This window comes from Kluyveromyces marxianus, chromosome 2 (genome assembly GCF_001417885.1).
Source record: "Kluyveromyces marxianus DMKU3-1042 DNA, complete genome, chromosome 2".
Lineage (NCBI taxonomy): Eukaryota > Fungi > Ascomycota > Saccharomycetes > Saccharomycetales > Saccharomycetaceae > Kluyveromyces > Kluyveromyces marxianus.
In genome coordinates, this window is record NC_036026.1 from 563,459 (window position 1) to 590,065 (window position 26,607).

The following is a 26,607-nucleotide window of genomic DNA, read 5'->3' on the forward strand; positions in this document are numbered from 1 at the left end:
AGGCTTTGTTTCTTACACATTGGAATATTGAAGTGAAGAGCAAGAGCAAGAACAGTCAGTTCCTTCTTCCGATCTCTCTTTTGCAAGTGAAACAGCATACAATATGACTATACCAAGTTTCTGGATATTGGTAGCTGTTCTGTTTCGGGCGGTATGGTGTCTAAACGACGCTAAAGACTATTATGTTGCCCCGGATTTGTTGCCTGGGTTGTCAGATGTTAAGGATCGGGAACGTATTCCGGAGATGCACGCAGGCCATATTCCTGTGAGCGAAGGCGATGATGACGAGAAGAACTACTTCTTTTGGAAATTCCACGATCTGTCCAACCATTCATCTGTTTCTGCTGGTAATACGTTGATATTCTGGCTCAACGGTGGGCCTGGGTGTTCGTCTTTGGATGGAGCCTTGATGGAATCCGGGCCATTGCGTATTGATGACGATGGAGAGGCGTATTTGAACCCTGGATCGTGGCACACCAGAGGTGATATTGTGTTTGTGGATCAGCCTGCAGGCACTGGCTTTTCCACGGTTGGGGATTCGGACTATGACAAGGACTTGAAACAAGTCTCTAAGCATTTCATGGCGTTTTTAAAGAACTACTTCACGATATTTCCGGAGGATTTGGAAAAGGAAATGGTGTTGGCAGGCGAATCGTACGCTGGGCAGTATATTCCGTTCTTTGCCAATGAAATCGTGGAGTACAACGACAATCGTGGTGAAGATGATGCAGAGGAGAAGCCCTACAAGTTGAAGAGTTTGTTGATTGGGAATGGTTGGATCGATCCGGATCAACAATCGTTGTCGTACATTCCCTTCGCTCTAGAAAACAATTTGATATCTAAGACGGCAGACTACTTCCCTGAACTATTGAAGGCGCACACGGACTGCCAAAAGTTGATCGATAGTAACACTGACAGCGACAAGTTTTCCTTCGAGGAGTGTGAGAACATCTTATCGAAGATCCTTGCCTTCACTAGGAGGAAAACTGATGAAAAGGGGAAAAAGGTCCCTTCGAATCAGCAGTGCACTAACATCTACGATTATAGACTGCACGACTCATATCCAGCTTGTGGGAGCAACTGGCCAGAGGACTTGCCATTGGTGACGAAGTTTTTGAGCAAACCAGGTGTCATGGATTCCTTACATTTGGATGTCGACAAAGTGCCACACTGGAGGGAATGTGACTCCAAGGTTAGCAAACATCTAAAAAACAAAGGCGTGAAACCTTCTGTTCATTTGTTGCCAAACCTTTTGACCCGCATGCAAATCTTCTTATTTAACGGTGACAAGGATATCATCTGCAACAACCGTGGGGTAGAAGACCTGATAAAGTCATTGAAATGGAACAACCAAACCGGCTTCTCTAAGGACGTAGAGTACTATGACTGGCAGTATTACGACCAATTCACGGGAGATATGATTCCAGCAGGTTACGTCAAACACGAGAGAAACTTGACTTTCATCTCCGTTTACAACGCTTCTCACATGGTTCCTTATGATAATGCATTGATCAGCAGAGGTATCATGGATATATATCTAAAGGATGTTCAATTGGAGCACGGTGACGACAACCGTGATAGTATTATTGTCACAAAAGATTTTGCCGTTGAAGTACCACCACCAAATGACGTCAACTCAGACCCAAGCGAGAATGACGATCAAGAACATGATTCGAACGACCAAGACGGAAGTAGAGAATCCGACAAATCTAAATTACAAGTGCTGATAGTACTCTTACTCCTATTATCTGTGTGCGGAACAGTTGCATATTACTTACTGCGCGTAAGATTCAGAAAGCATATTCACGCTATACTGATCGATCCAGAAAATAGACCACCCTCTTCCCATAAGTCTGTCGCATGGGCAGACGACTTGGAAATTGGTGACGATAATGATGACGACTTCAAGTTTTTGGTGGACGAAGACCCATCTAAAAGCAATTCTTCGTATCCTACTGACACCGATTCGTTTGAGTTGGAAAATCTCTAAATAATGTAGAATACTTACCTACCTAGTTAGTCTTCAATAGAAAGATACCATTGTACATTACTATGAAATTATGAATATGTTAAACATCTTACGAATCTTTTTGTATCTGGAAGAAATTCTTTATGGCGCGCTGTTTGAACCATGATCGCTTCCTCTTCGTTGAAGGAAAATCATCCGTTGAACTGTTGAAAAATGGCACGTCGTCTTCTTGGACTGTCTGAGTTCGCAAGGGAAACAGGTCCGACGATGTTGCCGAGTGGTTGGATTCAAAACTGACGCCACAGGAACGAGCTTCATTTTCAGACTTCTTCCAAAACTTCAACATTTTCCGTAGCATATGTTTATAGTTTCGCTGCTTTCGTGATGCATCCGTTACATTTTCTCTTCGAAGTATGGCAGCTATTAAAACATCTGTAGATATGGAGTTTCTATGAGGCGTCAGCCCGATGTAGTTTTCGGCATTGGTTACATGATCTCTGAAATCTGATAAGAGCTCTGACACATTTTCAGGCGTTACCAGAATTCCCAATATTTTCAAGTAATTGAGTTCATCAGCGTCATGAATATGCAGGAAAATATAATCATTATCCTGTATATTTTTCCTGTCCGACTCAAGATCAAGTGTCAATATCTGGGCTCCATTATTTAATCCATCAATCTCTGGATTATTATAATTCCATGCATTCACTTCTTCACTTGTACGAGGTTGTTCTACAAAACAGATATCTAACAGAAGTTGAAGCATTGTTATGGTTTCTTTCCTAGATTCTGCATTGACATGTGGCAAAGCTCCAGTCGGGCTATAAAATACACGGTTTGGTCGATGTTGCCGGGTTTTGACACCTCTATGATGACCATGTGTTGAAACAAATCCAGCAAAACTCTTAGCCCTTCCCATCCTATATTGATTTTGAAATATATACCCTGAAGTTCTATGCGACAGGCACCAAAAGCTACAGGCGTAGTCTTTTCAATTGAATTATCAAGGCTCGAATCACCCACCCACACACATATATATAAATGTATGCCTTTATATATAATACAGAGAATGCGCTATGGTTCGAGTGAAAAAGTGCTTGGCTACATATACCCTTATTTTGCGTTCACATGACGAATCGCCGGAATCACATAGTATACGTTGGATTACATTGGCTAAAGCCACGCGCGCTTGCCCAACAGCATTTGCATTATCTGCTCTTGCCTATACAGGTACAGTATATAATATGTACGTGCGTCAGAATGGCATGCATCAAAAAATGAAACGGCGTTGAAGAATATTGCGTGGAGAAGAGCCAACAATGAAAAGATTTGCGAAAGGCCAGGCCCCGGTTGTCGAATATCACTGGAGAAAACACCAGTAACCACACACCTAAAATAGCTAAGACAGGGACTGCGAAATATCTTCTCAGTATTTCGGCCAACGGCCTCCTGCACTATTACTCACGTACGAAAAATTCAGCCGTTCGGGAAACGCCTAATGAAAAAAATTGTCTTTTCTTTTCTCTAATATTTATACTTAAACTATATTATACGGAATGCACGTAGTAACTAAGCCCTCTCCTTTACCTCCTCTCGAGCGCATTGATAGGCATTGAAATAAAGCCGGTGTAGTACGGTACGGTACAATTATAAGATAATATGTTCACGGTACAGTAATCGGATCAGCGTGTGTGTATTTTTTTTTTTCATTATTTCTTTCTTCGTTTTGGTTGGGTGGGAACATCATACCGCAGTAGACTATGTAGAATAAGGATTTTTCTTGGCAGTAGAAGCTCTAGGTTTGAGTGTCGGGATAGCGAAAAACGAGTCACGTGACCAGGAAACAGTCTCTGAGGTGGGCTGTGCTGGGATTCGTTAGACTAGACTAGAATGGACTGGACTGTGGACAGTGGAGTGGTGATGATAAAAATGGAGGAATGTTGGGTTATTTCAAGGTTTTGGGATCTTTAGGCTCTTGGAAATCATACCGCAACCTTGGATGAAGAACAGAAGGACAGCAGGATGGAATTCGTACCATTCTGGGGAGCCATAGATACCTAGTGGGATGTTGTCTTCAATTAGGCCTTTGTGCACGAGGAATGCCATCACACCGACGAGGAAAAGGGTGGTTGGGATTGGGAGACCTTCGAAAAACTTGGATTTCCCTGAAACGTCCTTAGGCAATTGAGCCACGGTAACGTTGAATCTTGCCAATCTTGCAAGACCACATAGTACAAAAAACGACAAAAATAGGACGTCTACAGTGGATCTGAATCCAATTGCGAACGCAATGGATGCTGGAGCTACACCGAAAGAGATCAAATCGGCCAAAGAATCCAATTCTTGTCCCATCAACGAGGATCTGTTTCTTAACCTTGCAACACGGCCATCGAAGAAATCAAAGAATATGCCAAGGACAATGAAAAAGTGTGCTCTTTGTACATAGTGTGGCTTGCCTGTCAGCGTGAATCTCAAACAACTCACGATTGAGTAGAATCCACTGAAACCATTCAACAATGTAATGAAATCAGCTAGATGTAGGTTTCTGATCATACTAAAATGGAAGTCATCGCTTGTAAACTTCTTGATATCAATTTCGTTTGGTGGTTGTAATGGAGTAGTGTCCAAGGAAAATATACTGCTAGTTCTTCTGGATGGAGTTCTTCTCGATAGGAAAGACTCATCTTCGCCATCTGATACTAAAACACTCCCGGAACTGTTCTTCCCACCGGAAGCATCTGCTTGCTTAGGCAAATCGGAATCATGACTGGACATGGTAATTAGATGTTCTTGAAGGTGAATTCAGGGTCTGATATAACGTTCTTGAACGGAATTGCTCTCCTTTACCTCTGAGTTTTAGAAAAAAACTGTGATGTTTGCAAGCTAAAACCTTATTTGCGATGTGCTTTTTTTAATATCAAAGCTCTTAGGTTGTAGAAATTAAGTAATTAAAAAACTCAAAAAGGGTCTATGGTATAAAAGGCAAATAGCAAACGGCAGATAGTAATACAATCTGTACGTATATATATATACTGTTATAATATCAGTGGTTTGTACGTTGCGCAATTCAATCCAGCACCCCTCTCAGTGCTCTGTTCCCGGCTGATAAAAAAAAATGTTTTAAGCCTGGCATATATATATACATACATATGTATAAATAGGTATATTATTTTCTGGGAAATCCAACGTGTATGCATTCTCTGCTGTAAAAGCAATGGTAGTTTTAAAGGGTTTCACATGGTTCGAGGAGAAAAGGAGCCTAGAGTATTGAGCAAAGATTGGAGAGGCCAGCTGACGTAGTAAAAAAAGGTTAGAGCTCATTCTTATGCTTTGTTTTTATTTATTATACACATAGTATTGATGACTAAATAGTTAGGAAAAATTGCTGCTTGATCGGTAGGAGGTTTGTTGGGCTATTTTCACCTATTTAATAAGAGAATCTAGAGTTTCTGCTGAGAAAGTATCTCCAAGTCTTGCTTGGAAATCTTCGCGGCCCAACATATTAGTCAAATACGAAAAGTACGGTGGTTTACCTGGGCCATCAGGTTCTGGCCTATTGTTATTTGTCACTTCATTGAAGTAATTGTTGTATATATCACCATCATAGTACCCAATTGGAGCATTGATCATAGCATCAGGGAACTTAAAAGCATCAGTTAAACCTATGCACTCTTTTCTAATTTCAGGTAACAACTCTAACAATCTTGGCTGTATGATCTGTGACATTTGCTCAGAAGTCAACACGTTTAGTAGTAGGAACTCTCCAAGATTTTGGTCAATGAAAAACAATGAGAACAACACGTAGAGTTTCTCTAGATACTTCCTGGTGTAGGCATCTGTGACCAGAGACTTTGATTCTTCTAGTTTCTCTTGGTATGTCAAGAGCATGGAATGAAGGGCGTGGAATTTCGAGATTTGGACAAGCGTCTTGGATAAAGAGTCCATTTTAGTTCCTTTGGAAATCAACTCCACTACATGATGAATCAACCTCACAGTAACCACTGCCCAAATATCTGTATAATCACCCAAGTTATCAAACTTAAATGTCAAATCTTTGGACAAACTCTTCCCAATAAACTCTGGGGTTAAATATCTCAACGAATCCGTAGTGATAGTAGTCTTTTTACCCTTAGAAATGTCGACAAACTTCTTGACAATGCTTTTAGCGGAAGACAATGAAAGAATGTTGTTGTCACCCTCCCAAGTACACTGAACAACCCAGTCGTTATAACCTTTTCCGAAACCGTTATAAGACGAATAGCCGTGACCACCACACGTTTGTCTAAGTTCATCAATTAGTTTAGCAACTAGCCAAGTATTAGTGGCCTTTAAAGATGCGGAGTCAATGAAAAGGTCCTTTAGTTTATCCGTAACTGCGAATAACTTCTTTTTATCCGCGCCGGCCTGGTGTAACTCGGATAACGTTTGGATATACGTCGCCATTAATTTATGGGCCGTTGGGGAAACTAGGTAACAAAAGGCCAATTGTGGCAAGACACGATATTGATGCAAAGGATAATCGATCAACTGTGTTTCGTTCTTGGCAGTACCGAACTGTTGTCTTCCAACTGCGTATCTTGTTGCAATGATTGCAAATTTGGACCCAAACCTAAAAGAGTCCATGACCATATTCACACGCCCACTTAGCAATGCGCTATAGCCAGATATTTGGTCTAGTAACGGCTGAGTCTTCACTTGAGGTGGAGAACCTGGGATTACTTTGGTAAATCTCTGAAGCATAAATTCTCTTGGGATCACTACGTTCTTGAACTGAATCCAGCCATTATCAATACCGTCTCTACCCATCTTCGCCCCAATATCACCGATCATCACCCCTGGTAGAAGGGTAAAAGTTTTCTCCTCCCTAAGCGGCACAACAAATGTCTTGACCCCATAATCCTTACCGTTGACTATCAACCTTGCGTAACACGTCGTGTGCGTCGCCGAGTGCGCTGCTCCACCAATCCACCATTTGGTAGCTAACAAATCCGGCGTATTAATCTTGAACGTGTCAGAAACGGCATCATATGTCGCCGTGGTTTGCAACTGAGCTACATTGGACCCATGACCCAACTCCGTCATTGCGAAACAACCATAGATTCCTTTGAGAAACAATGCCCCCTTCTCTTGTAACCAATAATGAATCTGCTCGTCAGTACCATTTCCTCTTATACAATTACCAAATAATCCAAGATGAACCCCAATACGCGTCCCAAGTCCCGGGTCCATATTTGAAGTTAACGACATTCTCCTATCAAAGATTGAAAAATCGCCATTGCTTAGCAATGGCGACCCTTGTTTCTCCAAGGTCTTAATATAATCACCATGAAACTGTTTTTGCTTCGTTTTCACATCATGCTCCATATAAAGAGCCATTCTGGCAATTCTACGTGCTGTTATCTCCCTTTCTTGATCCTTACTGATATCATAATGGTCTGTGTTCGTTTTCAACACCGGATCATGCACGATTTCCTCAATCAAATCTTGTGTTAATTGCGCTTCTTCAGGACCATTTTCCAAAAAAATATTTAGTTGATCTATATCTAGCTTTGACTCCGCCCTTTCCTTTGAAATAAACCTTTTCGCATTGTGTGTAGGATGCTTTTGGTCTACCGTCGATTGTCTTGTCATTGCTATATATACCGATTCTCTTAATTTATGTCGCTCTAAATGTTTTTTTACTGACGCATGTCAGAGACAACCAAAAATTTGATTTAACCTCGAACTGACGAAAACAAAAGTCATAGATCAGTCAGAAAGGGTTCACTACATATACATATATATATATATACTTGTGTGTGTGTCAGTGATGAAGTGACATCTTTTGAAACCGTAGAGAACAGTAGATAGATTACAAAATCATCAGTAGACAAAAGCTGTCATTTTTTCAAAGTTTATAGCGGAGTGTGATTACTTGCAGTTTGTACTGACACCATTTGGAGAGGAATCTTCAAGTACAAACTGCGGATTTTAGCTCCCTAATCCATTTTGGGACCTCGCAAGAAAGGGTTCTTTCTCCGAATCGAATGAGCATGACTATTGCCTTCTGCTTTAACACGGCGTGCGGTGCCCCCGCACTATTTCTCGATTTCTCTCTCCACCTATATTTATGCTGCTAATACGAGTGGAGAGAACTGTCTGATCAGAAAAAAAACAAAAGGGAAAGAGGGAAACAGGAAAACCCATACACACAAGAAAGGAAGCAAAGAGAGGGAAAAAAAAAAAATTACTTCAGGTTTGGAGGTCACGTGGATTAGGTCCGTCTGGAGTGATATAATAATTCACAATCTCTGTTACCCGAATGTAGTCACGTGCCTGTGTTTTCAAAACGGGAGTCCAGGTTATATTGTGTGTTCGTGGTCTTTTTAGGGTGCAAGCACGCTCCGGAAGAAGGCCATGTGCATTAGATGGTGGACTCTAGTCTGGACTGCGCACCTGTGCCTGCTCTTTCTGTGTCCTTTGCCCTGTGATTTTGGCGCAGATCACGGTGCGCCCCTTTTCAGATTTTAGCAGGCGACAATTTTCCTCGAATAACCCGTTAGCAGTTTATTTTAGAAAATCAACACTTTGTAGATATTTCACTCTTTTCCCTCAACCTTAACGTAAAAGGGGATTACAGCCTTTCACAATTTTGAAGCCCAAACCAGCCTCAATTGACGAGAATATTGTCTGTTCAAGCTGAGTAGCCAATAAAATTTTCAAAACAGGAACTGTTTACGTTGCGTTTTAGCCCTTTTGCTTCTCCCTTTTAAATTAGTTTGCAAGGCAAAACAAAAAATCTGAACATAGAAAAGAGTTTAACAGATTCACTTTTTGAGCAGCATCTTCAATTCACTTTCCCCCCTCGAGTAATTGATTGATCTATTAAGGTATACGTCAGTATTATTGAACAGTTCGTGTCTTTTTTGTCCAGTTTTCTCGATACTAAGACGCCTGTTTAAAGCTAAATCCAAAAATATCTATACACTTTTATCAGGATGAGTGATCTTCCCATTGAATTCACCGAGTTGGTGGATCTTACGTCTCTAGGTATCTCCTCTCAATACCTAGACTTCAGATCCACCACTTTCGAATCTGACCATTTCGTTACTGTTAGAGAATCTGCAAACGGCACCAACACAGTGGCAATTGTGGATTTAACAAAGGGTAATGAAGTCACAAGAAAGAACATGGGTGGTGATTCTGCTATCATGCACCCATCGCAAAAGGTTATCTCTGTGAGAGCTAACGGGACCATTGTTCAAGTGTTTAACTTGGACACCAAGTCTAAGTTGAAGTCTTTCCAATTAGACGAACCAGTCATCTTTTGGAAGTGGTTGAGTGAAGAAGTTCTAGGTTTCATCACTGCTAACTCTCTATATGTGTCCCATGTCTTCGATGGCAATGTTTCTGCCAAGCCAGTAAAGTTGACTGACAGACACGTCAACCTAAATAACACCCAGATCATCAACTTCGTTGCTAACGAAAAGCTGGACTGGTTTGCCGTTGTCGGTATTATCCAAGAAAATGGTAAGATTGCCGGTAAGATTCAATTGTTCTCCAAAGCCAGAGGCATCTCACAAGCAATTGATGGTCACGTCGCTATCTTCTCCAAGATTCTTCTAGACGGTAACACTGAACCTGTGCAGGTTTTCGTCACTGGTAACAGAAACGTCACCACCGGTTCAGGTGAACTACGTGTCATTGAAATTGACCCAGTTCAAGATCAGCCAGTTAGATACCAGAAAAAAATAGTTGATATCTTCTTCCCAGCTGATGCGGTAAACGACTTCCCAATTTCCGTACAAGTCTCTGAAAAATATGGTATCATCTACGTGTTAACCAAATACGGTTTCATCCATCTATACGAATTGGAAACTGGTTCAAACCTTTTCGTCAACAGAATCACCGCAGAATCCGTGTTTACTGCAACAAGCTATAACCACAAGAATGGTATCGCATGTATCAATAAAAAAGGTAATGTGTTGGCTGTCGAAGTTGACACTAACCAAATAGTTCCATACGTCTTGAACAAGTTGGCAAACGTTTCCCTCGCGTTAACAATGGCTTCAAGAGGAAACCTACCAGGTGCAGAGGATTTGTTCTCAAAGCAATTCGATAATTTGTTGGCACAAGGTGACTACAGCAATGCCGCTAAGGTGGCTGCATCTTCTCAACAATTGAGAACGCAAACCACCATCAATAAATTGAAAAATATTCAAGCTCCTCCAGGCTCAATTTCTCCAATTTTGCTATACTTCTCCACGTTGTTGGATAAGGGTAAATTGAACCAATACGAGTCCATTGAGTTGACTAGACCACTTTTGCAACAAGATAGAAAGCAATTGTATGAGAAGTATCTAAAGGAGGACAAGCTACAGTGTTCTGAAGAGCTAGGTGACATTGTCAAACCTTTCGATACTACTCTAGCCTTGGCCACTTATTTGAAGGCTGAAGCACATGCCAAGGTTATCACTTGTTTGGCAGAATTGCAACAATTTGACAAGATTCTGCCTTACGCAGCAAAGGTTAACTTCACTCCTAACTTTATTGTCTTGATTTCAAATTTAATGAGAACAAACCCAGACAAAGCCAGTGAATTTGCTATTAGCTTGCTGTCCAACCCAGAAGTCGCTTCTAAGCTAGAAATTGAAAAGATTGCGGATATCTTCTTTAGTCAAAACCACATTCAACAAGGTACTTCTTTCTTATTAGATGCATTGCGTAGCAACACACCAGACCAGGGTCATCTACAGACAAGAGTTTTGGAAATTAACCTTTTGAATGCACCACAAGTTGCAGATGCTATCTTGGGTAACAACATATTCTCCTATTATGACAAGCCAACAATTGCCACCTTAGCTGAAAAGGCCGGATTGTATCAAAGAGCTTTGGAAAACTACACTGATATCAAGGATATTAAGAGATGTATTGTCCACACCTCTGCTATTCCAGCTGAATGGTTGGTGAACTTCTTTGGTAAGTTGAATGTTGAACAATCTTTGGCTTGTCTAAAAACTTTGATGGATGATAACTTGGAAGCTAATCTACAAATTGTTATTCAAGTCGCCACAAAGTTCTCGGATCTAATTGGCTCGCAGGTTTTGATCAAATTGTTCGAGGATTATAGATCGAATGAAGGTTTATACTATTACTTGGCATCCCTAGTCAATTTGACAACCGACAAAGAGGTTGTCTTCAAATACATCCAAGCTGCTGTTAGAGCTGGTCATTTCCAGGAAGTTGAAAGAGTTGTCAGAGAAAATAATGTTTACGATCCAGAAAAGGTTAAAAACTTCTTAAAGGACGCTCAATTGCAAGACCAAATGCCTTTGGTTGTTGTTTGTGATCGTTTCGATATGGTCCATGACTTGGTCCTATATTTGTACAGAACAAAGAATTTCAAATTTATCGAAGTTTACGTTCAACAAGTTAACCCATCCAAGACTGCCCAAGTTGTTGCCGGTTTATTGGATGTGGACTGTGATGAAAATGTTATTATATCTCTATTGGATACTGTTGTCGGACAAGTCCCAATTGATGAATTGACAACTGAAGTGGAAAAGAGAAACAGATTGAAACTCCTATTGCCATTCTTGGAAAAAACTTTGCAAACCGGTGCCCAAAGCCAATCTGTTTACAACACATTGGCTAAGATTTATATTGATTCTAACAATGCTCCAGAAAAGTTCTTAAAGGAGAATGATCAATATGACACTTTGAATGTTGGTCGTTACTGTGAAAAGAGAGATCCATACTTGGCCTATATCGCCTATGAAAAGGGTCAAAATGACGATGACTTGATCAGAATCACCAACGAAAACAGCATGTACAAATACCAAGCCAGATATTTGTTGGCTCGTTCCGACTCAAGTTTGTGGAACAAGGTCTTATCTTCTGAAAACATTCACAGACGTCAATTAATCGACTCTGTTATTAGTGTTGGTATTCCTGAACTAACTGATCCAGAGCCAGTGTCTTTAACTGTGCAGGCATTTATGTCAAACGGCCTAAAGACCGAATTGATCGAATTGTTGGAAAAGATTATTTTAGAACCTTCTCCATTCAATGACAATCCAGCTCTTCAAGGTCTATTGTTATTGTCTGCAATCAGATACGAACCTAACAAGGTTAGTAACTTGATTGAAAAACTTGACAACTACGATGTTGATGAAATTGCTCCATTGTGTATAGAAAATGGTTTGAATGAAGAAGCATTCGAAATCTATGACAAGCATGGAAAGCATAGCAAAGCTTTGACTGTTATTGTCGAAGACCTTCTAGAATTGGACAGAGCCGAATCCTATGCAGACAAAATAAACACACCAGAATTGTGGGCTCAATTGGGTACTGCTGAATTGAATGCACTACGTATTCCAGAAGCCATTGATTCTTATATTAAGGCAAAGGATCCTTCTAACTTCAAGAATGTTATCAAGGCTGCTGAAGATGCTGGCAAATTTGAAGAACTTGTACCATTTTTATTGATGGCCAGGGAATCTCTCAAGGAACCAGAAATTGACGGTGCTTTGATCTTGGCTTATGCTGAATTAGGAAAGTTGAATGAAATTGAGAATCTATTGACTGTATCGAATGTTGCTAACTTGGAAGAAGTTGGTGATAAATTATCCGAACACAATGATTACAAAGCAGCAAAATTATGTTACTCTGCTGTTTCCAACTATTCTAAACTAGCTACGACTCTTGTGTATTTGGGTGACTACCAAAATGCTGTTGACACTGCAAGAAAGGCTTCTAACGTTAGAGTCTGGAAGCAAGTCAATGACGCTTGTATTGCTAACAGGGAATTTAGATTGGCCCAAATTTGTGGTTTGAACTTGATTGTCCATGCTGAAGAACTTGACGAGTTGGTTGAGGTCTATGAGACAAACGGATTCTTCGACGAATTAATCTCCTTATTCGAAGCAGGTCTAGGTTTGGAAAGAGCACACATGGGTATGTTTACAGAATTGGCTATCCTTTACACTAAGTACAACCCATCAAAGACTTATGAGCATTTAAAGTTATTCTGGTCTCGTATTAACATTCCAAAGGTGATCAGAGCCGTGGAAGAAGCACACTTGTGGCCTGAACTGATCTTCTTATATGCTCATTATGATGAATGGGATAATGCTGCTTTGACTATGATTGAAAAGTCCGCTTTCAACTTTGATCATTCATACTTCAAAGAGATTATTGTTAAAGTCTCTAATTTGGAAATATATTACAAGGCTATCAACTTCTATGTGAAGGAACATCCTTCATTGCTTGTGGACTTGTTAACTGTTCTAACACCAAGATTGGATATTCCTAGAACAGTCAGAATTTTCTCAAAATCTGATAACCTACCTTTGATTAAGCCATTCTTGATCAATGTATTGCCAAAGAACAATTCTGTTGTGAACCAAGCATACCATGATTTAATGATCGAAGAAGAAGATTACAAGGCTCTACAAGATGCTGTCAACTCTTATGATAAATTCGATCAATTGGAATTAGCTGCTCGTTTGGAAAACCATGAAATTATCTTCTTTAAGATTATTGGAGCTCAACTATACCGTAGAAATAAGAAATGGGCAAAGAGTTTATCTATCTTCAAGGAACAGCAACTATGGAAACATGCAATTGAAACCGCTGCTATTTCCCAAAGCCAAGAGATTGCAGAAGATCTTCTAAAGTTCTTCATTGAAACAGACAACAAAGAAGCATTCATTGCATCTTTATACTCCACTTATCACTTGATCAGATACGACTTCGTTCTTGAAGTTGCATGGTTGAATAACCTTGAAACATACATCAAGCCATATGAAATATCTGTTAAAAAGGAACAAAATGATGCAATCAACAAACTTTCTGCTGAATTCAAGTCTAAGGCTTCTACTGACTCCAACTCTGATGGTCAGCCATTGCTACTAACAAACGGTGCAATTGGATCACAAACAACTGGATTCTCTAACTACTAAGCTTGAGGGGGCTTAGTATATGGCAATCCTATTTTGTTTTAGCATCATCTTATAGTGATGAACTTTATGTACCATATATCTAAATACCATTATGTTCAGAAAATAAAAAAGTTGAATTGACAACTGTAATAACAAAATATCTTTTTTCTCTGTTATATAAGTGGATAATTAGTACTATCTTACAATTCCGGCTCGGTATTAACTAGAGATGTCTACTCGTTGAATTTGCTTCCACGATCAGCTCTTGCAGCCTTCTTCTCTAATTCATCCCAGTCTTCACCAGCCTCTTCCTCTGACTCATCTGCAAAATCTTCAGAGCCTTCATCGCTGAATTGTTCATCTTCCGAATAATCTTCCTCGGAGTATACTTCTTCGTCAGATGGGTCCTCGTCAGAAGCTTCGTACTCAGATATTTCCTCTTCACTCTCATCAGATCTCTCGTCATCAGAACCAGTGGCTAAGAAGGACCAACCGCCATCCAAGAAGAATTGATGTGGGTCATCCTGTAGCGACTTCATAATAGTTGACCAGTTCAAGTTAATGGTGGAGACTGTGTAAGGGATATCCACATCTGTTAACCATGTTTTGATAAACTCTAGTTGCTCAATTGGGATGGTATTAATATGGGAAACTGGTTTTGCGAAATCCTTGTAAACGAACACCATATCAAAGTTCTTTAACCCAAATTGCACTCTTTCTAGAATACAGATTTCAACTTCACTCAAATTTATTACCAAAAATGGAGGTTCTACTAATTGAATTAAACAGTCTCTGGTTGGCATACAGAACACTGCTGATCTTGCAGGAACACCCTGGAAACCTAAGTCTCTAAATGGTGAATCAACATCCAAAAGACCATCTGAAGCTTCTGCGATAGCTTCTGCGAAATACCTAAACTCTTTATCAAGAGCAGCTCTTTTCCTTCTTTCCTCTTGTTCTTGTTCTAGTTCATCTTCATCACCATATCTTCTGAATTTCATGTTGTTACGTCTGCTGTTACCTGTTTCATCAACTGACATATCAGAAGCTTCTCTGTAAAATTGGATGTCTTGGATCTTCTTTTTACCCATTAGAATAGGATTCTTCAAGTGAACATGGATAATGACAATTAATTCTCCTTTCGAAGACTGGAAAAATAGATTCTTGATGTTAGAGAATAAGATATCAATTCTAGAGTCCGTTCTTAGTGGGGATTGGTATCTTATACCATTTTCGTGAATGAAAACAGTACCTGGGACACGCTTAGTATCTGGACTAGGTCTGACAAAAATTTGATCAAGTCTCTTTGTTCTTCCTGATCTGTTTTCTATTAATTTAGCCTGTACAACAACATCTGCCAAGGCTTTTCTTTCTTGTTCACGCTTGGTAGATTCCTTCTTGAGGTCTGTGATTTGTTTAAACACATCGCTCATACGAGCACCATCCTTTGACCTTAAAGTTATAGAACGAACAAATTGGTTATCAGGATTGTCTTCGTATGGCAATTCTTCTGACTTTTTACCAACACCACCGGCACCTGGAGAGTGGAAATTTAATCTCAGATATGTGTATTCACCTTCCTCATTTTTAGACCCATTCTTATATGAGTTAATATGGAATGGAACAGGTCTACCGTATATTGGTAAGATTATAGTTTGATTTTTCCAGTCAACATGAATCTTCAAATCACGTACATTGGATGGAATTTGAGTTTCTCTGACATAGGATTCGTACTTTTTGAAGAAATGTTTTGGTTTCTCGTCATCATCTGCTGCGTCTGCGTCGCTGAATCTCATTAAACCTTCCTTCTGCAACTTTTCGTGAAGTTTTCTTTGGTTCTCTTTACGAATTTGTTCCTTCTCTTCATCATCAGCCCTGTTTTCTCCACGAAGTTTGGATCTTAGGATTTTTGAATTACCATCTGGTTTTGGTAAAGCTGGAGGCTTACTTCTTTCCTTCTTGACTGATGTATCTTTATCATCCTCTTCATTATTGAAATAGAATGAGATTTGAGAGCTGGCCTTGGTGTATTTTGTTAGAATAGAAGCTTCTCCGTTTTCAGACAAAAGGACAGTGTCTGCTAATTGAACAGCGTATACTTGGCCGCTTTTAGAGTCCTTTAGATTACCAAAGCCAAGAGAGATGTTGTAACAGCAATTCTCCGAAATTTTGTGAGTTGAAGGTTTAGCATTGAGCATTCCTGCTGCGTCTCTAAACTCAAGACCCATCAAAGAACCTACATTTTTGGTGAAGTGTGGTAATAGATCAGGTTTCTTTTCCTTGATGAACTCTAAAGTCTTTTCGTAAATGGTGTTTGGATTAGCACCTACCTTCAATAGATCATTGATGATCTTTTCTTGCAAGATCAACAAAAAGTCGTAATTGTCGGTCATTTCCTCAGTAGGATCTATTAAGAAAGTTCTTGTGATGTTAGAACAGTAGTTCTTGTATCTAATACCACATGAAGCCAAGATTGACCCATTACCAAAAAGTTGGTCATTGTTCGAACGGGCTGATACCTTGAGGTCGAACTTAGTACCGGACTGCACAATTGGGGAATAAGCCCAATCTAAGAAGTTGATGTCGAATTTTTCGTTTGGAGGAGAGAGAGAGTTCAATTCTCCCGAAATCTTCTTCAAAAACTTAGTGTCATCGATTTTGTTCTCAATCTTGTCAGACATCTTTGCATTTGTTATCTTAAGTTCTTCGTCCACCGCGTTGACAATCTCGTTCGACATTAAATCCATAAACTTGTCTGAACCTTTGCTCGACATCGATAAATAGGCCTGTTCCTTCGAGTCCTTATCCTTCCATGTGTTAGACAAGCCTACAGCACAGTCAACCTCTTCCAAGGAGTGGGTCTTCTTGGCTTCTTCCCATATTGGCTCCCATTCCAAAATAAATTTGCCTTGGTAAGAATCCTTCAATGGAACGCCAACTTTCTTACCGGAATCAGTGATTAGCTTAATAAGATCTTCAAACAGCTTCTTGTTGTGGGCAGCATCCTTATTATTTCTCTGCCAGATTTCAAGTTTATAATCAGACGATTCGAACTTCTCAATACTTGGTAAAAGGTGTTTTGCCTTTGCACTACTAGTGATGATTACACCCTTGTCCTTGAAAAACGCTGCCAAGGTTGCTGGGAACTCGTATCCTAATAGCCAATTATGCAATATGGTAGTCTTCTGGTATGGATTTTCCTCATTAGTCGAACCTAAAACAAACAATAGACTATCAGGAGACCCATCAAACCCGGAGAATTGCTTGCCTAATTTGACAAACCTGTCATGAAAGGCCTGGAAATCAATTTCAATTCCTCCTTCACTCATTCTTGCTCTAGATATTCGGAGATTTCCTTAGCGCACTATAGAGATATGCTATTAAAATTACCCAAATACCGCTCGCAGAAGCTTATTTACCAAAGAAGTGAACCTTTTATTAATCAAATATGTCAAAAGCTACTTGTAGATTTTATTAATTGTTGGTGTCGCGTTTTTCATCCATTTTGAAAAATTCCAAATAAAGGGTAATAATTGATCATTTTGTACGATTTGATAGTATATGGTCCACTATGTCATCTCATCTCATTTGTCTTACAACACGTCTAAAGGTTTGGAATGACAGATGATCAATGCCAATACCCTTTGGTTCGTTTTGGCCTTACTTTGATTTCTATATGATATGTAACTGAGCCAACGGTGGGTGACTACTTGATAAAATGAGTGGAGATAGTGGAAACGAAACAGAGAGAGCAGATGAGCAATCAGGTTCGAATGCTCATCAAAGTCGATGGGATAGTGATAAATTGACACAAGTACTCCAAAGCAAGTATCCGAACCTTGTAATGTACAATGGCAGCACCGATTTAGAACATATAACAAAGTTTTATGAAGGTTTCAGGGAATTGATAGGAAAGCCCATATCGTTTTCGGAAAACGTGAAGTCTGATTTTGTGTTTGCCTTCTTGCGGCTGGATCGCAGCAGGAGGGTGCTGTTGATGAGTCTTGACCTATTTGAGAACGCCTCGGACTATTTGCAAACTTTGAAATTTAATATAGATCAATGGGCTTTGAGGTTAGAGTTTCTGACACTACGAGTACTTGGTTGGGCATGGGACGAGCTTCGAGAAGCAAAGGACAAGGACAAGAAGTTAGAAGAGGAGTTCCTGGAGACGGAAACGCTGGAGGGGCTTAGCGTGAGATACAACATATGTGTTACGTTTATTATGGATGTGATAGATGAGGTGATAGCGGACAAAGAGAGGGCATTCGAATATTTGTTGTCGAATAGGGCCGGAGTGGACGTGTACTTGAAACGCCTGCAGTATGGATTTCAGATGCTAGCTGTGGTCCAAGATTTCTGTAACAAGTGTGATTCATACCCAGACCTCTATCAAGAATCGCTTCAGACCATAGCACTAGAAGCCCGTCGAGAGCAAGTTATGGAGAAGTGGGGCATTCTTGAAATTATTCACGAAGAATACGACAATTTGGCAGCCAGCATGCATAAAATGGCAGCTAATAACCTCATAAATATGATGCTAGACAAGAAGAACAAACTACGAGACAGCACCCACCTGCAATTGCAGCACAGCTGAAATGGGAGTTTTTTTCTTCGCGACGACGGGTTGTTGAAAGTAGACACTAGCAGCTAAAAACAAACTATCAATTGCATGTTACTGGTACGGGGGAAGAGCGGTGCTATTATTGCGTGCTAGCGTGCTAGCGTGCTAGTACTCTCACACAATGTCAGTCCCGCTACAATCTTGTACATTTGTAGATCTACATATATAATTTGCACATCACGTGATGATAATATATAATCTGGGTAATACTTTAGGCCGTATTTCGTATATAACGATATTTTTCTGGAAGATTTCGATTAAAAAAAAAAAAAAATTGAGGATTATTCTATATAAAGTGAGCGCGTTTCACAAAATGCAGGAATTATTACAAATAGGAGATATAAAGTATATAACGAAGTTAAACACAACAGCGTAACGACAAGCCGCCGCTTTAACGTTGTATATAAGTCCCATCTAGAAATGACATCAGTTCCTGAAAATATTGCTACCAATCTTAAGACTGTGATCTCAGAAAGACTAAAGGTCGTTCCAAACTTCAACGAAGATGTCAATCAAGTTGCTGAATATGTGACATTACTTATGTCAAATGGATCCAGTGCAACAGATATTTTGCAGGAGTTGTCTAGTTTGTTCGACAGTGTGAGTCCTCAGGAGCTTCAAGATGTGGTTAGTATCGCATTCAATGCGGCAGAACTTTTGAAAGGGGGCGATGACTTGAATGCAGTTTTTGCAAAATTGGGAAACCAAGGGTCTAATGGACCATCGGCCCCTGTTTCTGAGAGTACATCGGCACCTTCATCTTCGGGACCGGTTTCTGCACCTGCTTCTGCTTCTGCTAATTCAGAGAGCGTTCCATCCAGTTCGCCTGTATCAGCTTTTACTGGTGTAGTAGATGTCTCGTCTTCCAAGTATAACACTGCGGGAAACCAAGCAAGGCATCCAGCCCAACGTACTAGGGACCCTCATGGGACTGTTTCTAGACGTGGTGGCTCAAGTAGCGCTAGAGGAGGTATCTCTAAGACAGCAGCTATCCCAAACAGAAGAACACCTAACTCCAGGTATGGTGCCAATCAGTTAGCCATGGCACTGGGCATCGATGAGGCCAACGCCTCGAATGAGGGGTCTACACATACGGTGATCAAGAGAGAGGGTCGTTGTCCAGACTTCCCACATTGTCCATTGGGCAGAAAGTGTACTCGTGGCCACCCAACTGCTACTTGTCCAAGCTATCCCAACTGTAAGAATCCACCAGGAACGTGCACGTATCTACATCCAAGCGAGGATGCAGAATTGATGAAGGAGATTGAACGTGTCAGAGAGGAGCGTAGAATTAAAAGAGAGGAGATGGAGAAGAAGCAGCAGCAAAGGATCAGTGGTATTGTTGTTTGTAAGTTTGGTACTGTGTGCTCGAACCCCAAATGTCCATTCGGACATCCAACACCGGCAAACGAAGATGCAAAGGTAACGCAATTCAGCTGGTGTGAGAGCAACTTACAGTGTGCTGATCCTACATGTAACAAGGCACACAGTTCTTTGTCCAAGATTAGAAGTGTAGAACCACTTCACAAGCCTACCCCTAAGCCGGTCATTGCAAAGCCTTCGAATCCAAAATATGTCGCTGGATCGATGGTCCCACCAGAGGAGAAAACATTGGAACAGTGTAAATTTGGTCCTAAATGTACAAACAAGCGCTGTCCTAAGAGACACGCTAGATCGCCAATTATGTGCCGCGAGGGTGCTAACTGTACAAGGATAGATTGTTTGTTTGGACACCCAGTAAATGAACCATGTAGATATGGTGCTGAATGCAGGACGTACGGCTGTTTGTTCCAACATCCCCCAGAAAGAGTCTTGCCTGAGAAGCCTAGAAAAGGTGGCGATGCAGGCAACAACTTCAATACAACCCAGGGCAATGGAGTATGGTTTAATCCACAACTGATTGGTAGCGGAAACTCATCGAGCAATGAAAGACCATTTGCTCTTCCGGAATCCAGCGTGCAATCAGTCCATGCAAACCAAGAAGTGGACGGTGATTCCATGATGGCGAACTAACATGGAATATTATAAGATATGTGTTTTCTTTGCTTTACCCGTTTTCATGACTTCATGGTTGGTTCTTCTACCCAATCCATGATTTCTTGTTTCTATAGTACTTGTATTCTATTATTATTACATTAAAGTAAAAAAAAAAAAAAGATTCAAAAAAAAAAAAAAAATAATCATAATAATAATAATTAAGCCAAAAAAAAATGGCTTAAGAAGAATCATAAAGCGATGATGCGGTATTGGCATCGCTAGTGTGTATGTAGTATTAGAATATGTAACGATATGTATAGAGATATATTGGTCATTCCTAAGACCAAGATCCAAAGGTTTGGATTTGGTTTTAGAAATCGATCAGTATATGTCATTATTATACTGGCGGAGCGACAAGAAGCGCGCGCGGATCTAGAAACTGATTAATTAGTATTCAATTCCATATATGAAGGTGTAGTAGATAAAAACTAACTAGATATATAGGAGATTATTGAAACCGATTACAACTTCTTCTTGGAAGCACTGGCGTAGTCGGCGTAGACATCCAATGGGGAAGGAGTCAAAGGTTGGACTTCCCACAAGTTTGGAGTCAAGAAACCGTAAGTGTTACCGATAGCGACGAAAGCAGCCTTCAAGGTGTTTTCCAAGGTTCTGGTGGAACCAGTGGAGGAAGTGTAGACATCTTCAACACCAGCGAATTGCATCAACTTCTTGACGGCTGGGGAGGCGACGATACCAGAACCTCTTGGGGCTGGGATCAATCTAACGGAAACGGAACCACACTTACCAGAGGTCTTGGTGACCAAAGAGTGAGGTTGACCCAAGTTGGTACCCCAGTAACCTCTTCTGATTGGGATAACAGACAACTTAGCAATGATGATACCAGCTCTGATGGCACCAGCAACTTCCTTAGCGGTCTTGATACCCAAACCAACGTGACCGTTGGAGTCACCAACAATGACGACGGCCTTGAATCTAGTTCTTTGACCAGCTCTGGTTTGCTTTTGGACAGGCTTGATGTTCATGACCTCGTCCTTCAAGTTTGGCAACAATTGGTCGATGATTTGGAATTCCTTGACTGGCAAAGAGTGCAAGAAGATTTCTTCGACGGAAGAGATCTTACCGGCCTTCACCAATCTACCCAACTTGGTGACTGGAACCCAACCCTTTTCTTCGGTGTCTCTTCTACCACCTCTTCTACCACCTCTGCCACCTCTGGCACCACCGAAACCACCTCTACGTGGAGCTTGACCTTGAGCTTGTGGAGCGGACATCTTGATATGCTGTACTGTTATAACTTGTCGGGATTGGAACACGGAAAGTTGATGATGGTAACTTTCGATCGACAATGAACAATGCTTGGGGGAGTTAAGACTAATACTACAAACTATTATTTAAACGAAACAAAACAAAAACCTGTTTATTGTTCCAATGATGGATGGGTCGGTCAACTGAAAAGTTTAAAAGTATGGTTAGTTAGTTTGCCAGAGTCTGCGCTCTGGTGAAACTTTCCCCCATGCCCAAAGGCCAAAAGCTTGAAAAAAAAAAAAAATTGTCAAAAAAAAAAGAAACAAACCCATACTTTCAGGCGTTTGCCGTAGGATGCGTCCGATCACGTGCCGAGTTTGTCGTGCGTTTCGCTTCCCTTCGTTCGCTTATGCTTCGTTTTCTCCTCTATCCTCTGTATTCCTAAACGGGAAACACCGATTTATGTAAAGAAAACACAAAACACACAGAGAACAACACCCGTGCATCCAAGATACCTGCTACCTAAATCCCAGGTGCACAGGTGTATCCAACAGTCAGTCCCGCGACAGCCACACCCAACACCCACACCCCACCGTCCATGACGTTTTGCGCTCTCCGATTTTGCCATTATACTGTCTAGCTAGCTGCCTCTTTTTTTTGCTGTCAAGGTAGAGGTGCTGCCGGTGGACAGCACTGGCAGGCAGCAGTAGATGGGCCCACTTGGGGCCGCTTGGAGCCGCATTTCGGGCCTCTAACACGCAGTAGCTGTTGTCTCGCAACGCTGTGTTAATTACCCCCGCTATCCGGTGCTGTCGCTGCGCTTTTCTTCGTCCGGAGATGGATGGCCTGGCCTGGCCTGGCCTGGACACAGAACAATGGCGACAGAATACCTGCACTACACTACGTACTACTAGCTGCTATCTGCTAGGTAAACGACCAACGGGCCCTCCCAGCTCGCTAGAAACTGGCGAAACCAAAATCCTGTCCTGGCCCGTTGATACCTTACGTTTTCTCTTCGCAGTCCCCTGGGCAATCTTCTACGGAGTCATTATCAAAAGAGGAAATTAAAAATTAAGGTACTAAAGGACTTGCCGATAGTATAAAAGAACGGAAACATCGATTAAATAATTGCTTCTTGCTCTGGAGAAAGCAGGAATATATAAATATATGTAATATTATATATATATGTATTTATATATTACAGGATACCAAGCATAAAAGGTATTATCATATATCTGTACTGTCTAAGATACGGAAATAGACGGTGTGAGACAAAAGTATAGCAATAAAAGTATTATAAGAAGAATTCGTTATGTCATCCGAGAAGCATGATGTCAAGGAAGCCGGTAAGGACGTTGGAAAGGACGTGAAGGAGACTGCCAAGGAAGTTAAGGCAGCAGCCAAGGATAAGGCTTCGCGTGCAGCCAAGGAAGCGCATGGTGCGGTCGATAAGGCGCAAGATGAGTTTAAGAAACAGGTTAACAATGCAGAAGGGATTCTGAAGCCATACTGGGACAAGTTTGTGGAATTTGTGAGCAATGTTGCCAGCACGACTGCTGGGGCCACGCAGGCAGCTGTTTCTAACGTTGCGTATGGTACTTCCAAGGCAGCTTCTGTGGTGTTCCACGAGTTGCAGAACCCTGTTGTCGCGGTGAATGCGATACTCGGAGCTGCGTCGATAACCACAATTTTGAACGGTTACGCACACAAGAAGCGTTTCTTGAAGGACAAGTCGGACCAGGACATTTGCTTGATCGTTTCCGGTCTAAGTGCTTTTGTCGCTGCTGATGCGTATGTAAGCTACAAGAACTACAAGAAGTTTGATAAGAAATGAATGAGTCAAAGCAGGAGTCAACTAGCTAGCTAGCTGTCCTCCCTTTTCTACTTTTCGCTCTCTCTCTCTCTCCCTCTATCTTCCTTTTTTTTTTTCCTATTTCTGTATACTGTATACTGTCTGTATCTGACGTACTGTGTACTCACATATTCATCGCCATTCATTATGCCGTCCCGTCTCTTCTCTTTCCAGTCTTCTTTACCTTTGGTATGGGTTTGTACTTTAGTCTTGGTCTGTGTAATCTCCGTGCCGATCAATCAAGGGACTAACTTTAAAATTTCAGCTGATGCCAATACTTAAAATGAAGTCATTTCAACAATTGAGAAGATGTAAAAAAGGGAGACAGGAAAGTTGGTATAAAGGGTGGTGTGAACGGTGGATTGCAGTGGTTCCGGGAGTTGTTTTATCAGTTTATCCAACATGCAACGGTCTACATCTTTTCAAATTCGACAAAAGCCCTCGAAACCAACCACTTCGATCGATCTAACCAACCATCTCAGTGTTCCAGGTGTGCTGTACCAGGATGAAAGCAGCAGCAACTACAATGGACGGTTGCAAGCGGGCGATCGCAGGCTAGCAAATGCTAATGATGTAGACTCGGCTTCTGCTTCCGCCTCTGCGTCTGCTTCTGCTTCCGCTTCTGCTTCCGCTTCCGTCTCTGTGTCTGTCTCTGGCGATTTCAATCTCGATTTACAATCGCTAATGGCGTCCGAAATAAGCTCTGTTTATCCAGCCACGTTGAACCCAGACCGGTCTGGGAAGACTCCTAACACTTCCAAGTTCATCAGCGAGAAAACGGGCAACGATAAGCAGTTCTTTATATTCACTTCGGCTGGGAAACTGGTGTTTTCTCAATCGGAAAACGAGTCGCATGCCATGGGACTTACGGGTATCATGCACACAGTCATGAACTATTTCAACATAAACGATAACACTGTCATGAAACAATTCTCCACATACGACGCCAAGGGAGTCATGACTCGGTTTGTGTTCGCAGACAGAAATCACATCAAGTTGATGGTCCGGTGCAGCAACAATTACGAGACAACTGCACAATTGCAACAGCAGTTGGACCTTGTGTACTCCTACATCATCTCGTCCGTCTCGCAACGAAATTTGAATAAGTTAATGACGAAAAGATCCAATTTCGACTTGCAGCATTATTTTACAGACTTGGATCAGCAAATGATAAAGTTGTTGTGCGATTCTTTGGCAACTCAACCACGCATCAGCTGGTTTTCCAGCAGTCTACAGTGCCTACCAATGCTACCAAAAAAACGGAATGCAATTAATTCGGTGTTATCCTCCACTTACTTGGACTTCAATATCTCAAATTACAATGGCCAGATCCTTTACACTTTGGTCACATCGCTCGATTTGAAGTTAATCTCGATATTGAGACCTTCAAACCATACCCTCCATACTATGGACTTACAAATCTTGTTTGAGCTCGTTAGGTTCCAGCTCGCAGATTTATTGCTAAATAAAGTGTTATGGTTCCCCATATGCTTCCCAAAGTTTAATGACAACGGTTTCTTATACGCGTTGATTAAGGTTTTGCCAAATAACACCATAATTATGGTGATTAGCTCTCAAAAGGATGTATTCAATACAATAAATGAGTTCGTGGACAAAATTGGCGCTAAGATGGTGGAAAACAAACACTGTGACAACCTAGAGTTCCCATTGTTAGATTGGCATAGAAAATTCCCATACATTAATCACTTTATTTACAAGCTAAAGCGTACGGTGCAAATATACACGCCTTCCGAGCCAACAAATGAAATGTTACAATTATATAATCATCTAAAAACTATTTGTGAGGATGACCAAGGCCGGACCTTAAATAAGTCATCAGTCACAATGCTACGATGGAAAAGTGAATCTTTTCCAGGTCAACTATCAGGGGTATACTGGGTAACTGAAAAGTTCGAGCTTTACATGTTACTAAATGACATTAACATTTCAAATCAATCGGTGCTAAAAACAGCTAAACGTTTAATTCAGCAAATGCGCGATATGGAGTCATACTTGTTCATCTCCAGAGGAGTTACTTTCTGAGACTTGTTGCTGTTCTTAGGAATAATTCCCAATTTTACCTTAGTGCTCTTTGATATCTCTACCTCGCGGATGAACTGATTCATACGATCAATTAAAGAACTTTTAACAGCAGACATCTTTTCCTCATCCATATCAAATTTAAGTGATTCCTTACGATCATTCTTGTCGGAGTTTATTCTCTTGTCTTCCATGATCAAACAGCTCTGTTCCGGACTGAATGTTCCTCTCAATTTCCGGTACCACAACCCGCATGCATTGCACAAGGTGGATTTCCCCCATGGCCCATTACGCCATTCGATGGTTTCCAAACACTCACAGTGCACACAGTATTTAGGTCCGTCTCTTTTGAATTGGAACCATGATGGCAAGACCAATTGATCCATTTTTATATCTTCATTGTTGTGAACGTCAAGGCAATCGTGTTTGATCATTTTAACTCGAATTTGATCCGTAAACTGCTTTATTCCCTTGAGTTCTGCTTGAAGTAATACCATTGATCCATAGTCGAACTCTTCCATTAAAACCTTCACTTTCATCAAAATAACTTGTAACTCCTCTTTATTCCTTAATAACTCTTCTCTTAAGCGGTCTATTTGGGCGTCAGTATTCAGAGAGGTGGGTGCGAACAAGTCTTTCAAGGGCGGAAGTTTGCATCTCTTGCTATCATTGCATTTTATCGGTGCAAGTGTTGTTGAAACTACCATGGGACTCTAACAGCGGCGCTTCCCTTTTGTTAATATCTATTTGTTACTTCGCTAGGCCCACCTTTTTAACTACTATCTACCTCATCGACACCAATCTTATCATTTTCCTGCAGGAACCTCCGAAAAAATATCGAGTTGAGTACCGGACTTATATATGAATATGTATGTAGATGTAGAGATATAACTCGCTCCTAAGGTTTCAAATTCGCATACCTACAACGTTTCTCATTTACCGGCTCTGGGTTCTC

General features: G+C 40.9%; 12 protein-coding genes across 12 annotated transcripts; 6 read left to right on the forward strand and 6 right to left on the reverse strand.

Annotated features, from left to right (window-relative positions):
- Positions 1-103: 103 nt before the first annotated feature.
- Positions 104-1,990, forward strand: KEX1 (serine-type carboxypeptidase; the record flags this gene model as incomplete). The annotated part of the gene is made up of 1 exon (XM_022817866.1): positions 104-1,990. The coding sequence occupies one exon, from the start codon at positions 104-106 to the stop codon at positions 1,988-1,990; it is 1,887 nt and encodes a 628-aa protein (XP_022674590.1).
- An 88-nt stretch (positions 1,991-2,078) lies between these two features.
- On the reverse strand, positions 2,079-2,888 carry KLMA_20261 (uncharacterized protein; the record flags this gene model as incomplete). Its single annotated transcript, XM_022817867.1, has 1 exon — positions 2,079-2,888. One exon carries the CDS (start codon positions 2,886-2,888, stop codon positions 2,079-2,081), a length of 810 nt encoding a protein of 269 aa, XP_022674591.1.
- Positions 2,889-3,919: 1,031 nt separating this feature from the next.
- CHO1 (CDP-diacylglycerol-serine O-phosphatidyltransferase) lies at positions 3,920-4,744 on the reverse strand (the record flags this gene model as incomplete). Its single annotated transcript, XM_022817868.1, has 1 exon — positions 3,920-4,744. The coding sequence occupies one exon, from the start codon at positions 4,742-4,744 to the stop codon at positions 3,920-3,922; it is 825 nt and encodes a 274-aa protein (XP_022674592.1).
- A 648-nt stretch (positions 4,745-5,392) lies between these two features.
- POX1 (acyl-CoA oxidase) lies at positions 5,393-7,600 on the reverse strand (the record flags this gene model as incomplete). The annotated part of the gene is made up of 1 exon (XM_022817869.1): positions 5,393-7,600. One exon carries the CDS (start codon positions 7,598-7,600, stop codon positions 5,393-5,395), a length of 2,208 nt encoding a protein of 735 aa, XP_022674593.1.
- Positions 7,601-8,946: 1,346 nt separating this feature from the next.
- Positions 8,947-13,911, forward strand: CHC1 (clathrin heavy chain; the record flags this gene model as incomplete). Its single annotated transcript, XM_022817870.1, has 1 exon — positions 8,947-13,911. The coding sequence occupies one exon, from the start codon at positions 8,947-8,949 to the stop codon at positions 13,909-13,911; it is 4,965 nt and encodes a 1,654-aa protein (XP_022674594.1).
- A 212-nt stretch (positions 13,912-14,123) lies between these two features.
- On the reverse strand, positions 14,124-17,219 carry SPT16 (chromatin-remodeling protein SPT16; the record flags this gene model as incomplete). The annotated part of the gene is made up of 1 exon (XM_022817871.1): positions 14,124-17,219. One exon carries the CDS (start codon positions 17,217-17,219, stop codon positions 14,124-14,126), a length of 3,096 nt encoding a protein of 1,031 aa, XP_022674595.1.
- A 389-nt stretch (positions 17,220-17,608) lies between these two features.
- On the forward strand, positions 17,609-18,487 carry KLMA_20266 (uncharacterized protein; the record flags this gene model as incomplete). The annotated part of the gene is made up of 1 exon (XM_022817872.1): positions 17,609-18,487. The coding sequence occupies one exon, from the start codon at positions 17,609-17,611 to the stop codon at positions 18,485-18,487; it is 879 nt and encodes a 292-aa protein (XP_022674596.1).
- A 447-nt stretch (positions 18,488-18,934) lies between these two features.
- On the forward strand, positions 18,935-20,527 carry NAB2 (mRNA-binding protein NAB2; the record flags this gene model as incomplete). The annotated part of the gene is made up of 1 exon (XM_022817873.1): positions 18,935-20,527. The coding sequence occupies one exon, from the start codon at positions 18,935-18,937 to the stop codon at positions 20,525-20,527; it is 1,593 nt and encodes a 530-aa protein (XP_022674597.1).
- A 485-nt stretch (positions 20,528-21,012) lies between these two features.
- RPS2 (40S ribosomal protein uS5) lies at positions 21,013-21,786 on the reverse strand (the record flags this gene model as incomplete). The annotated part of the gene is made up of 1 exon (XM_022817875.1): positions 21,013-21,786. The coding sequence occupies one exon, from the start codon at positions 21,784-21,786 to the stop codon at positions 21,013-21,015; it is 774 nt and encodes a 257-aa protein (XP_022674598.1).
- Positions 21,787-23,072: 1,286 nt separating this feature from the next.
- Positions 23,073-23,594, forward strand: OM14 (Om14p; the record flags this gene model as incomplete). The annotated part of the gene is made up of 1 exon (XM_022817876.1): positions 23,073-23,594. The coding sequence occupies one exon, from the start codon at positions 23,073-23,075 to the stop codon at positions 23,592-23,594; it is 522 nt and encodes a 173-aa protein (XP_022674599.1).
- A 420-nt stretch (positions 23,595-24,014) lies between these two features.
- Positions 24,015-25,655, forward strand: MON1 (guanine nucleotide exchange factor MON1; the record flags this gene model as incomplete). The annotated part of the gene is made up of 1 exon (XM_022817877.1): positions 24,015-25,655. The coding sequence occupies one exon, from the start codon at positions 24,015-24,017 to the stop codon at positions 25,653-25,655; it is 1,641 nt and encodes a 546-aa protein (XP_022674600.1).
- Positions 25,598-26,359, reverse strand: KLMA_20271 (zinc finger DNA binding domain-containing protein; the record flags this gene model as incomplete). Its single annotated transcript, XM_022817878.1, has 1 exon — positions 25,598-26,359. The coding sequence occupies one exon, from the start codon at positions 26,357-26,359 to the stop codon at positions 25,598-25,600; it is 762 nt and encodes a 253-aa protein (XP_022674601.1).
- Between the last annotated feature and the right edge of the window lie 248 nt (positions 26,360-26,607).